The sequence below is a fragment of the Anguilla anguilla genome, chromosome 8, assembly GCF_013347855.1.
Source record: "Anguilla anguilla isolate fAngAng1 chromosome 8, fAngAng1.pri, whole genome shotgun sequence".
In the NCBI taxonomy this organism is placed as follows: Eukaryota; Metazoa; Chordata; class Actinopteri; order Anguilliformes; family Anguillidae; genus Anguilla; species Anguilla anguilla.
In genome coordinates, this window is record NC_049208.1 from 45,572,105 (window position 1) to 45,586,000 (window position 13,896).

The 13,896-nt window shown below is 42.8% G+C and overlaps 1 protein-coding gene across 1 annotated transcript; it reads left to right on the forward strand.

Annotated features, from left to right (window-relative positions):
- The first annotated feature begins 1,268 nt into the window (after positions 1–1,268).
- Positions 1,269–13,415, forward strand: anp32e (acidic (leucine-rich) nuclear phosphoprotein 32 family, member E). Its single transcript, XM_035430133.1, has 7 exons — positions 1,269–1,478; positions 5,415–5,564; positions 7,365–7,487; positions 8,317–8,479; positions 10,256–10,377; positions 10,912–10,963; positions 11,281–13,415. The coding sequence occupies exons 1-7, from the start codon at positions 1,425–1,427 to the stop codon at positions 11,367–11,369; spliced, it is 753 nt and encodes a 250-aa protein (XP_035286024.1). The 5' UTR covers positions 1,269–1,424; the 3' UTR covers positions 11,370–13,415.
- The last annotated feature ends 481 nt before the right edge of the window (positions 13,416–13,896 follow it).

Below are 13,896 nucleotides of genomic sequence, written 5' to 3' on the forward strand. Positions count from 1 at the left end.
GGGTGTTCAAAGTCATCATGAACATTTATCTTTACCAGTTTCAAAATAAAATATAAGGGCTTGCATCATTTTTATTTATTTATGAGAAAATCAGACCTAATTGAAAAAAAACTAAATTATATTAGATATGTTAGAAGACTTAGAATTGTGTTTTTGATTTATTTTTAATAAATACTTTATGATGTTTTACAATGACAAACTCCATGTTAGGTCAGCGTGCTCCCCCTGTTGGTCACCTTGAAGTAACGGCACTGCATTCTTCTGTTCATACAACAACGCCGGTGTGTTTTCGTGTGTGCGAGACGGGTGCGTAAGATTTTCCTCCATCAAAACTCCTTACCCATTAAATAGCAAAATAGTCGCTTAGCTTTTAACTCTTCCGCGTAAATGGTTACAAAAATAGAAATATTGGTTACAATGGTCATGTTTATATCTTCAGCTGATATCAGTAATTATTTGTGTAGGCTACTTAACATCACGGGCACCATGAATACATTTTTATCCACGTTAGATCAATCGTCTGCAGCAAAACAGACATGCTAAAATTCCATGCATGTGTTTTGTCATGGAAATTTTTTCTGGTCGGAAGACACTTTAAAAAAAAAAAAAAACTTGACAAACCGTTCCCGACTCAATCTCTTTAAGAAATGATGTAAGAGTAAGTGAAACAACAGTTTGGCCAGGACTTCGGCCTATGTGAACAGCACACTACATAGCACAGGTGGCATTGCTTGCTCCGCTTCTCCTAAAAGCCTCCTTGACCGCCATCTTGGTACCAATTCAATGGGGACACAAAACAGCATGTAAAACGGGAAAGGAGGGTATTTGCAGATTAAGTCTTCAGCTGAATATTGAAAATAGTTTTGCAGATGCACACAAAAAAGCATTGCTCATGTTGAAGTTTTGAAGATAAAAGGCTTGTTTTAAGGCACTATTATTTCAAAAGGCACAAACATTTCTTGACCTTAAACCCTTGAGACCGACCGAGCCATATGCCGAATCGAGGAGAAATAAAGAGGTTTGACATTCAACGTAGAAGGGCGCCAATGAGAACAAAGAGTAGGCGTGCCCAAAGTTTAAAAATGTTGTATTGATACCTTTTCAGGCCAATCATAATTAACTGCGCGCGTACTACAAGCCAATCGTTACACACGCCGAGATGGTTTATGTTGATCGGACTGGTCTTTTTGACTGGCGTGTCATCTAACCAATTAAAATTCGTAAAATAAAAAGTGACCAATCCTGACGTTAAAAGGGCGGGATTTTATTGAGGGGGTTGGGTGCGAAGTATCATGGAGGATCAGTTAGCGGAGAGTAGCCATTGAAGAAAGCCGAGCTGTAATTCTGAGCTCCGGAGTTTCTGCATTTTTTAAACATACAGTTGTCTTCCTTCGGACGAAATTGTCGTATATTTATTTTTGGAAATGGAAATGAAGAAGAGAATAAGTTTAGAACTACGGAACAGGACTCCAGAAGAGGTATGCAAATTCTCCTTTATTTATTTATTTTTTTACAAGAAACGCGAGGCGGTGGAGGCTTGCTAGTCCAGTGGACGAGAAATAGTCAGCTAGCGAGCAAGGTAGCCGTACGGTCTCATTAGACTGTGATACCACATGGGCACTTGACACGATGCTATTCGAATTTGAGCTTCTAAAGTTAGAGAAATCGGATTGCAGACGAAAAGTTAACTTTGTACTCATTGGGTAGTTCGCTTGCTTCGTCGCACATTTTCAAATACCCTATTTCACGTTAGTTATGTGACACATGGCTTGCTCAATAACTAGTTTTGATAAATCGGAGGGTGGCAGGCGTCGGTGTGATATACCGAACGGTGTGGAAGGTGACACGATATCGTGTAAATATGTATTTATATATTTAAATAGTTACGTATACCGCCACAGTAGAACCGTACCTTTCATCGTAATTTACCGTAAGAATTTGACTAGTTTCAGCAAAAAAGGTTCTTCAGTCACCAAACCTATTTTGGGGCGGGTCGAGCTGTTTGTACTGCAGTCTATATTCTATATGGATATGGATAACGATTAGGCATAGCAACCTACAACAACAACAACAAAAAACTTAATATCATTGAGTTGGAAGGCTTGGTCTGCTGGCTAACAAACTATGATCAGTTCGCTAACGTTTACCAAAGAGCATCAGACTTCGCTTAGGTCGTAGGTGAGATGTGACGGCGAACAGGTGAAGTTCATTGTAGTTGGAGGACGAACAAACGGTTAACGTTAGCTGGCGTGATTATCCATAAAAGCGGACATGTCCGTCGGGGTTATTGTGTAGTTGTCTGCATAGTTAGCCAATGTGATGCACATTTGTAAATTTTGAGCTTACTGCTGGCTACAGTACGTGAAGGCAGCAACTCTAACAGCAAGTGGAGGGAGGCGACAGGGCGATTGCGTTGCAGCTAGCCAGCAAGTTGAGCCCTTGTTCTGACGGGATGGAAGTGGAAGTCATTTTGTTCTCGCTAGCTGTGTAGGTACGACGACTACCTCGGTGGCGTTGTGGATTTTAGTTGCAATTTTACTATGGAATTAATACACGACATGATCGATCCGTCTCGGGCCATCTAGTTTATTTTGAGCTACATAATTATTCACGCAACTCTGTTTAGTAAGCTTCCTGACTACATGCGTTATTCTTGAACTCGCATCAACGTCCATTTAAACGGACCCCCACAGAATGCAACTCGCCGCCGCCGCCCCCTTCCCATCCTCAGATTTAAGATGCGGCGCAGTTACATAACTCCATCGTCTTGTCCTAAAGAGCACTGTTTCTTTAAACAGTATTATTTAACATTAATTTTACATTTTATATTGAATGTGTAAATGTATCAAGATGTCCCCGTTCGTGTTCTCTGAGCTGAAGCAATCTGGCAGATGGCGGCGCGAGCTCAGTCCACCTCCCCCCTATTTGGTAGATTACAGTAAACCCCAACCGTCCCGAGCTCGCAAGCCTGAGTGAGTTCTTCGCATTCATTGAATTAGCCCTTGCAATTCGGCCCTGCTGTCCCGTCCACCGCTCAACTCTCCTCACTCTTGACGTCTCAGTACCGCCGAGCGATTGCGCTTCGGGACAAATTGAAAACGACGTGGCGTCATAGAGATGCAGCGTTGAGTAGTCCGTAGTGGCTACTGACGGCGGAATACTCTTTTGGTTGTTACACGCACAGTAGCGTGTTTTTTAAACGTCGCCGTGTAGTGTTTCACAAAAACAGGCAGTCTGTTTACGCGAGTGTCACTGGGGCTATGCAGTACGCTGTCGGAAAGCAGCGTCTCTTTTCGGAGAACCGAGAACTCACCGAAAGATCGCACATCGCCCTTGTTTCTATAAAAGCCAAATCTAATGTCGAGTGCCTACTTTTTTGAAGTGTTAGAACGTAACTTACATTCCAAAACGCTTGTTTATTTTGGTTGTCTTTTGATAAAGCTCCTTGCAGACAGGTTTTGTTATTTATAACCTATAGACTTATTGTTGTATGCGGGCTGGGTCTGTAATGGTTACAAAATGAAGTCCATGAAAATTAACAAATTAAGAGTGGTGTTGGCTAGTTATGAATCAGTGGTAAGAAAAGAAAGAAAAGGTACGCCATGGTGAGCATGGGGGAGTTTTTGAAGACTGATGCATTTCTGGTTATGTACAACCTACAGTCCAAGAATCATCTTTTTTCTCTTCGTTGAAAAAATTGTGTTGGGACTACTTGGCAGACTGCAGCAGTAATATATCAGTAGCTTGGATGTGTTGTAATATTGAAAACACTGATTAAACAAGAACAGGTACCAGACATGGTATCATTATGGTTTATTAGGGTTTATGATTCAGCCCCTGAGTTAGATCAACCCCTCCTAAGGACACCTGTTGTGTGTAGTCATCACAATCCTGTTGTGGTACCTGCCTAAGTCATCTCAATTGCTCATTTAATGAGTACTGATTAAGTACAAAACATGGACTTACTGGGCAGAAATGCATAGTACACTGTTGACCCTTTTCCAGTTCTGTATGCCAACATTCATGTTAGTGCGGTAAATGAGATCTGTGAGTGTCTGGTGATTTGTGGATTTTGACATGGGAATTTTCAATGCATTTATTTTCATCCTTTATTTAACCAACTAAGCTTGACTTATGGTCTCTTAGAACAACTTGGCAAAGAACGAGTTCATCTAAAATATATAGCCTATAGCCTATGTGAAGGTGACTATTTTATTCAAAATTAAATTCTCTGCATCCTTGACATTGCCCACATTGTTTATTTCCTATTTATTTTTAATTGCACCCGTTGACAATGAACAATTGGTTCAGGGTGCGCTTAAGACCAGGATGGGCATTTATTTTGCAGTTAGATTGCATTCCCACACATTATCTAGCGTTTGAATGACACCGCCCCTGTTTGCTGTCAGATCACAGTTATCACAGCATGAAGCCAGAGTGATTTGGGGTTGGGGGATTGGGGGGGGGGGTTCGGGGGGGCTGTTCAAAATCCAGCCCTCGGCCAGAGAGCCGGATTTGCGAACAGTTCACTTCTGAACAGGAGGTGCTGTAGTCCAGTCTCGTCTGAGTAAAGCACAGTTTCTTTTGAGGTTTGTCCACACGTCCACCGAAAAGTGTTAAACAGTTGCAGTGTTACCATTACACTGTTACGGAGTGGTGCTATAGCAATTGTTTGTCTGGAATAAAATAAAATGGATGATTGCTATAATGTTATATATATAACTATATGCTTAGGTTGCTTAACCACCCCCAAAGTACATTATTTTCTAATAACAGGACAGCCTAGAGGGTTTTATTCCACTTATACAACAGGTTACCAACAATGACTATATATAATTACTTTTATATAGATTTTTATCAGCTTGATCAGCTGAAATGGAAATATTCTTCTGCGACAGTTTGGGCATTTTATTTTACCGTTGTCAAGCAAGACTCTGCTTGGTAGTTCTATTTGCACCATTGTTAAGCAAAAACCTCTAGTTGTTAATTCAGTGAAAACAATGATTTTATCAGGGAAAAAATAGGTCCTTGTTTTATACCATAAAATTAGCACCACTTTTGTTAACTTAGAAATTTTTTTTACACACAGTTCAGTTATTAATTAAATGGATACCAGGGTGTTTACACTTGTGCTCTAATTGGACTAACTAGATTAACTCCTTACATTTAGCACAGCTTGTGTGCTTTTGTAATATGACTTATAGCAGCATTAGTGTTGGCTTGTCCGCATGTGGAAGAAATGAATGCACAATTTCGAGTCCGACTCTGAGGTGGGTCTTGCACTCAACCTGGCCAGCCGGTGGCAGTCTGGTCTATGTTGGGTGGGTGGTGTGACGAGGTTTCTGCGGGGAAGTATGACGGTGTAATCTCACTGGAATTGTGGGTGAGATCGTTGGCGCTCTTCCGTCTCCCAGGTGGCGGAGCTGGTGGTGGATAACTGTCGGTCCAGCAACGGGGAGGTGGAGGGACTGACGGATGACTTCAAAGAGCTGGAGTTCCTCAGCATGGTCAACGTGGGCCTGACGTCTCTGGCCAAGCTGCCCTCACTGCCCAAACTGCGCAGGGTGAGGGGCGGGGCCAGCGCCCCCAAACGACCACGCTCAAACACCTTCATGCCTTCAGCCACCTGTGCAGCACCTGTACACGCCTGAATGTACACTCCTGAACACACCCACACCTTCATACACTTACAACTTCACCCCTGCAGACCTGCCAGCCTGCACGCATTTTGTGTACCAACCACGCTATTCTTGGTCAAAATACGCAGGTACGAAATGCCAGCTGAAACTATGCAAAAAAAAAAAAAAAAAGTTTATTATTGTAATTTAATTACGGAAAACAATCAATTAATACAAGGCCGAGGCGTAACGCTGCATAGCTGAGGTAAAATGGGAAGTGGGGAGTAATAATCAAGCACAAACATGTGACCGTAATGTTAACATATAAAACGTTAAAACATGTTGAATATCTTTACAAGATGATGCGTTTCAAGAGGTATATCCTAATGAGATAAATTTGTGTACATAGTTAGCCGTAGTAGTAGCTCGCATACGATTTAGCCTCGTTAGGAGACGTGTGAATAACTGATGGAGTAATTTAGCTGCAGTAACTCAAACGCTACGGAGGCTCCCTGTTCAAACTTCGAATCGCGCATGCTCTGTTGGAGCAAAGTGACCATTGCAAAGGTGTTTGACTATAGACTGCTAACGTAGAAAATAATTCCTATTATTGCAGCCAGTCACCCGACCAGCCTTGCAGTTAGAAAATAATCATGACGTCAGATGACGAGGATACTAAAAAGAAGCGATTCCATGCCCCCCAGAAGTTCCTCGCAAAATATCAGGAGCAATGGCCGTGCCTCCGCCCCTCAAAACTTCCGCACCATGCATTTTGCACATTGTGCAATTATGATTTCGACATTAGCCACCAAGGAGCTTCAGGTAATAATTTAGCTAAACCTCTAGTTACAAAAGCCTACATTCCTAGATAATTTTTCAATTGAATACTTTTTTTTTCATTGGGCTTTTATGATGTGTGCCTATGTAAGTTGATTCAATTATTTAACTATTAAATAAAAATGGAAATCATGAACAGAAACTTGGTTTTATTAATAATTGTCAGTGTTCTACATCGCAACATAAGTTTTTTTTTAACATTACAACATAGGTTTCTGTAAATACTTGAAAATGAAAACATATGTTACAATATACAAAATTAATTATTTCAATTTTTATTAAATAATTGAATGTAATTCACTTATGGTTATCAGTTTGTATGAGCACACATATCTTATAATGAAATATTAATCATGAAAAAATTGTTTTAAGCAGGTGTACTCAAACTTTTGACTTTCAAGTATATCATAATATAGCCCAGTGCTACTGATATTTTAGAATCAGGTCAAATTATACAATTTTGCCTGATCACTTCAACAGTCAAAACTAGAATTATGAAGAAAGGCTTGTGTGCGTGTGTGCGTGCAAAGAGAAGTGGTGCGAAAGCATGCAAACTAAGCGTTACACTGACTCTTGTGGTACTCAAAATATTTTCCTAAGGTTGGCAGGTCTGCCCCTGTCTGGCACCTACACACACCTGGTCATTCGCACACCTTTACAAACCTGTACAGCTCCTGCAGATGCCTACTACTTCACATACCTGTATTATTCCTGCACACGCCTGAAGGCACCTGTGTAGTACGTACCTACCTGTGGTTTTTTTACTGCAGAGTCAGTAATCAACAACATACTCAAAGTTCCCCACTGTGAGTTTGTTGTTGTTTAAAGCACCGTTGTCTTCCCCTTGCCCTCTCAGCTGGCAGCAAGTCTGTTGTTAAAGTCACCGCTATCTTCCTCTCACCCAATCAGCTGGAGCTGAGTGATAACAGCATCTCCGGTGCCCTGGAGACCCTGTCGGAGAAATGTCCCAGCCTGACCTACCTGAACCTGAGCGGCAACAAGATCAAGGAGCTGCAGACAGTGGAAGCCTTGGTAAGGCGGCGGGGCTCGGTGTGCGACCCCCGTGGGACCGCCATGTCCCAAACCTGCCCCCAGCCGGGGCAGCAGGGCTCTGTGGTACTCGGTCGTTTTCGGTCATGTCCAACAGTCTGCGGTAAAAAGGGGCGTGGTCTGGGAGGCACCTGACTGTAGACTGCATTATCCAGTTGGAAGATGGGCTGTCCTTATTTAAATTGACTCGGACGTTGGTAGTATGACATGATCGCTAAGGCCTGTGCTGTCCAATCTTATCAGAAAAGGGCCGATGTGGGTTCAGGTTTTTGTTCTAGCCCAGCACTAAGACAACTGATTCAACGTATCGAGGTCGTGTTTGAAGATTAGGTTAGTTTTTGGGTTAGGTTGGAAACTCCAGGTCTAATGGGTCTTGGCTTGTCATGCTTGTGAGCCTCTACTTCTGGGGGTGCACAAGGGCCAGTCCATTTTAGGATTTTGTGCCAACTTCTGCTCTTAATTATTTAATTAGCCCAGTCATATCTTGATCTGACATTTGTATAAGCTACAGCTGCAGGCTGCAAGTGTATCCTAAAGAGTTTACTGTGCTCCAGTACAGCAGTAAACCAGCAGAGTTTAGAGAGCGGTCAGAAAACTAAAACTAAGGTAACTGGTTGGAAGAAAGACCAGCACACAGACCAGCCCCCCTGGACCAGAGTTCTGCAGCCCTGGTCTACTTGTATGTAGGGACCCAAAATTAGGGACCGTGTCTCATTAACCTAACCCCATCGATTATATCGGAACAGCCATCTTGCTGGTGGGGTCCGTTGACGGTTCTGACCCTGTCCAAACCGCGGTTCCCCCTCTACAGCAAAATCTGAAGAACCTGAAGAGTCTGGACCTGTTTAACTGTGCGATCACCAGCCTGGAGGACTACAGGGAGAGCATCTTCCAGCTGCTGCCCCAGGTCACTTACCTGGATGGCTTCGACCAGGAAGACAACGAGCCCCCCGACTCGGAGGTGGATGACGACGGTGAGGCTGGGGTAGGCGGGGAGTCGTGGTTGTGACGATAAGAGAGATGGCGGTCGCCATGGTGATTTTTCGGGATGGTGCTGGTCTGGTCCTGTCTACACGAGGGGCTTGCCCAATCCTGTTCCTGGAGATCTACTGTCCTGTAGGTTGTCATTCCAACCCTAATTTTGCAACATCTACTTCTACTAATTAGCAGCTCAATGTCATCTCTAACTGTTGAATGAGGTGTGCTTTGTCACGGTTTGAGTGAAAATCTGCTGGATGGTAGATCTCCTGGAACAGGGTTGGGCAGCCCTGAACTTTCTGAAATAGAACCTACTGCTTGTTGCTTCACCAGTCAGAATGATTGCTTAAAGAGGAGACCCAATCCACTGCATGGACCAAGGGCAGTTTGTATAGTATGGCATTACTGCGGGTAAATAAGAATTTATTTTGCTTATTTCCTAAAGACCTCCACAGCAGATCCCTGTATTCCCAAGGGGGAGACCTGTACAATTCATTCAGCTGGATATTTTAGTGGAGCGATCTAAGTTCTGTACCATGCTCAGGGGTACAATGGCAGTGCCCCACCAAGGATGTGAACTTGCAACCTCTGACTCACATGCCCAGTTTTTTAGGTCTTTGTAAAAATAGTTTTTTTCCCAGTCTTGCCCGTATAATAGAAAAAAAACTTAAAAATCACTGTGGTAGCTGTCAGAGTAATTGCAGATTTTTTCTTTCTTTTGTGGGTGCAATTATGGTCAGTAACAAAAGGTTGCTGTGAAACCTCTGCACACACAAAAATGTTAAACATGGAGATGTTTAAGCTCAAAGTACTGCTCATAGCTTTGCTCAGCTGCTGTCTTCTTGGACCGGCTTTTACGACCACTTGTTCCGGGCAAATGCCCCGCCCACTCCCAGAGCCAATCAAATCGCAGCATTCACAAAATTACACACGCTTGTGCCCTTAAAAGGTAAAAAAAAAGAAAATGTATGTAATACACATGACAAACATATGGCTTTGCTGCATGGTCGAACTTCGTGACCGACAAGGGGTACCCCTTCACCAAGGAACCAGGTGAGATGAGAGTAACTGTGTAATTGGGATTTATTGGATCAATTCAGTGCTCTGTAATGACCGGTAATTCAGTGCTGGGTAATGTGCGGTAATTCAGTGCTTAGTAATAACCATGGTAAAAACCAGCTGCACCCTGTGGTTCTCCAGCAGCAGGGCTGCAGCTGTGATTAGGTGTTGAGCCTGGAGCTTCAGTACTCAGTCGATGAGCCTTGCTGTGGGTTGGCGTAGCTAAGCTACGTTAGCACTTTAATGGTGTTTTGGGAGCACACTTTCTGGTCTTAGAGTTTTACTGGCACTGCAGTTGATATAACTCAAGTAGAGGCTTATAGAGCCAGTTTCACAAACCTAGATCAAGCCTAGTCCTCGACTAAGTTCAGACTAAGTTTTGGAGATTCTGCATGCGAAGGTCAATTTAGTCGAGGACTAAGCTTAATCGGGGTCTGGTAAATTGAAACTAAGAGCCTGCTGAGGGATCATGCTGCAATGCAGAGTCCACATTCCTGAGATATTCTCTGGGGAAAGGAGCGTGGCCTGATGGTTCCTGTCCTCTGTGTGTGTGTGTGTGTGTGTGTGTGTGTGTGTGTGTGTGTGTGTGTGTGTGTGTGTGTGTGTGTGTGTGTGTGTGTGTGTGTGTGTGTGTGTGTGTGTGTGTGTGTGTGTGTGTGTGTGTGTGTGTGTGTGTGTGTGTGTGTGTGTGTGTGTGTGTGTGTGTCGTGCAGATGAGGATGAGGATGGCGAAGAAGGGGCTGGCCCCACAGGGGACTACAGTGACGAGGATGACGAGGAAGGCTCGGAGACGGGCGAGGTGGGGCTGTCCTACCTGATGAAAGAAGGCATCCAGGTGAGGCCAGCAGTGATGGGGGTTTGATTTGACGTGCTGTACTGCCATGTTTTGGCTCATGGATACAGCCTTGTGCTTGGAGTTCCGGTGATCTCTCTTGCTTGATCGATCTCCAAAGACAGGGAGAAGTCATGTTTGCCCTCGCTAAGTTTTCAGAACAGTCATAATTCCTGCAAACGTGCACACACAAACCTTTTTTTGGTGAATTATTTACTTTCTTAAATAATTACACACATCTATACAGCCGAATGTCAAAACTGCAGATGCATGCCTCAAGAATGGGGGGGTGGGGGGGGGGACTATTTTAGCTTGTGTTGAGCTTCATGTTGGCCAAGAATTGCTTTTTTGGTATTTTTTTGTCTCCGGTTTTCTCATTGCCTTAAAGTGCATGGAACTATTGTCTGGTGCTTATTCGTGTACTTTGTAACTTACAAGAGCAGCCTAACTACACTTGGGTCATTATCCACGATGGGAGTTTTACTGACGTTGATTGTTTAAAGTTTTGGCTAATCGAACGCTCACCGTTTGCCCCAGGATGAAGAAGATGATGATGACTATGTTGAAGAGGAAGAGGAGGAAGCAGAGGGTAAGAATTGTCTCCCCAGTCCTCACCATGTACCACCAAACACCTTCAGGAATGGTCCGTCCCAGTGACATGGACCGATTCCAGGGCGATTTGTTTTTGTGTATTATACATGTATTTGAATGCCGGGGGTTTTCATTGGTTTGATTAACTGATTGACTGTTTCCCGATATCAGCAGTTCGAACCATTGAAAGGGATCTGTATTAAGCACACTGTATGGGGCATGCCTTATTGTGAATGTTTTTTCTTTTGTTTTTGTTTTGTTTTCCATTTTTCTTTGCAAATTATTTTATCATTTGATAAATTCTTTGCTCTGTAGAAGAGGAGGCTGCCGTCCACGGGGAGAAGCGCAAGAGGGATCAGGATGACGAGGGAGAAGAAGATGATGATGATGATGATGATGACTAACCCCCCCCCCCCCCCAAATCCCCAACCACACGCCCCCCCCCCCTTATCTCCTGGCCTCCCCCCAGGTTACTCAGGTCCTGAGCCAAGCTCTAGACCATCCACAGGATGTGTGATCTTGCAGATTTCAGTTTTGTAATTCTTTTCTTTTTATTTCCCTTTCTTTATGAACTATAGATATCACTGTAGAAATGTACATGTTGAAATTTTGTTTTTGTTGTTTTTTTAGTTTCTTTTTAAGATATGCTATTTGAATAAAAAACGGAAAGGTTTTAAGAAAATGTAATCATTCCAAGATTTATTCACCAATCCCCCCCCTCCCACCCCCCCTTCTGATATATTTGGGTTGTATGCGGGGTCATGTCAAGGCCAGTCTGAATCAGACATGCCAACTGCCTCTTTCTGGGCTTCAGTTTTCAATCGGTAACAAGATATTTTTAGATCTTTTTTTTTCTTTTTTTGTCTTCATTGGGTTTTTTTTTTGGGTTTTTTTAACCGCTGCGTTTGGTCTGCGTTTCGTTTTGTCATTTTAACTGCTGGTTTGTTTATTTTTGCAAGGGATGAAGTGAACCCCCACCTGCTTATCTCGGCAGGCTTGATTACACCCCTCCGTGCCCCCCCCCCCCCCCCTTTCCAGCTGTCCCAAGAAACTGCCCATTTCAATTTCACATGTGGTCTCCACCCCCCCTCCCCACCCCCCACCCCCCTTTGTCTACCATGGTTTGGCGCCATGGTAACCCAGAGATGTACGCACCCAGAACTCGACGGTGCGCCTGGTTCCACCGCAACGTGTGTTTTTTGGTTTTGTTTGTTTTTTTGTAGACTTCTCCATTGCTTTCTAGTTCCATGTTTTTCTTCTAGTTTATTTATTTTTGTTTTGTATCAAATAAATAAATAAATATTGCTCCTTGTCTCTTATAGGCTAGTCACAGCAGCTGTGGTAGATCAATTGTGAAAATAATCGAGGGGGTTCTTTTTTTTTTGAGCACAGGTTGGTGGGGAGGGTGTTTGAGAATAGTGTTGTTGTGGTGTACTGAAAGTTAGACTTTAAATAAATAAATTTAAAAAATTAAAAATAATACCGGTGTTGGGCCCTGGGAGAGGCTTTGTGGATTTAAAGAGGGTGGGGGTTATAATTTTGTTTGCCCTAAGCTTCAGAATAATGCATGTCATTTATGTGGCACATAATACTTTAGCCCTAAAAGGAAATGTGCATAGCCCCACCCCCCAGTAGAGAATGGATTTGGGTGATTTAGTGGAGAGTACAGTTCAGATGAAACCAAGACAGGACTCCAGGCAATCATGGAATTTCTTAACTTGTAATTATTCATTCTGGAATACAGAAGAACTGCAGATTTGTTCGCCCCCCACTGCATGGTGTTCAGCGAGTCAAAACACACTTCCATTCACTGAAAGAGGAGGAGGAGGAGCTATAGTCCAGTGACATCATGGCGTTCGGGGGCCCAGGGCCGCTCCTAACAGTAAAAACGACAGGGACTGTTCAGCCTGCTCCAACGACTGTTCGATCTTCACGTTCAATTCGAATCCCCCACCCCCCCGTATTTCAAACCTTTTGTAGTTTTAGGGTTAGGTCATTAAAAACAATAATAGCGTTACTCAAACTTTAAAGTTGTGATTGACGGTTGAGGCCAAACTACTCTTGTCAAGGAGTGAACTGTTCTCCCATTTACCTCTTAATCTTTTGGTCTGGCGGTGGACATGAATTAGTCATTTTAGGGTTTTTGTTTTTGTTCAGGTATTTTACGCAGTGAGAATTTTTTTGTTTGTAATGGCAATATGTATATAGTGTTCGTTCCAACTGTCATTGTGTTTCCTGTGTAAATGTTTTTTTTAAAGAACTGGTTTTAATACAAAGCACAGGTCAAGAAGTCAGGCTTTAGACCGCAACACTCGATATATAGTTTTGTTTTCGGTCCTTAGCTGTTGTGACAGTTATGTGTTTGGCATATGTGTGCTGTAAACCTAAGAGAGGTTTTAAATAAAAAATTGTAAAAAAAACATGCTTTAAAATAAAAATTTTAAAAAGGATTTAAGTCTAATTCTGTGTCACTGATGTGGTAGTGTTATATATATAGTGTAGTTTGAGCCTTAGGCCTTTAAAAAGGCCTGTTTTATTTGATATTGTTTGTGAATGCATTAAGCATACCAGAATGTAAAAATTACAAATGTGATCACATGACCGATGGTAAGTGTTCTTAAAGCTTTCATGATGCACATATATTCACTTTACTCCAGCAGTGTAACACGTTGTGTTGTAAGTATATGACGCTTCATAGTACACAGGGTGTTACAGCCTCTTAATGGAGTTGTTCTACATGCGTCGTGAGGAGCCGCTGGACAGCAAACGTCTTAAAGTGAATCAGCTGCACTGAATCGGCAGATTTGAATATATACCCTGCGCTAATATACACCCGTCCTAATATATCACTGTAATAACGTGCAGTGTGAGAAGCATTATGTCCTTTTACAAATCCAGTGACGGGACTGATATGACTTAGATCAGCGTTTC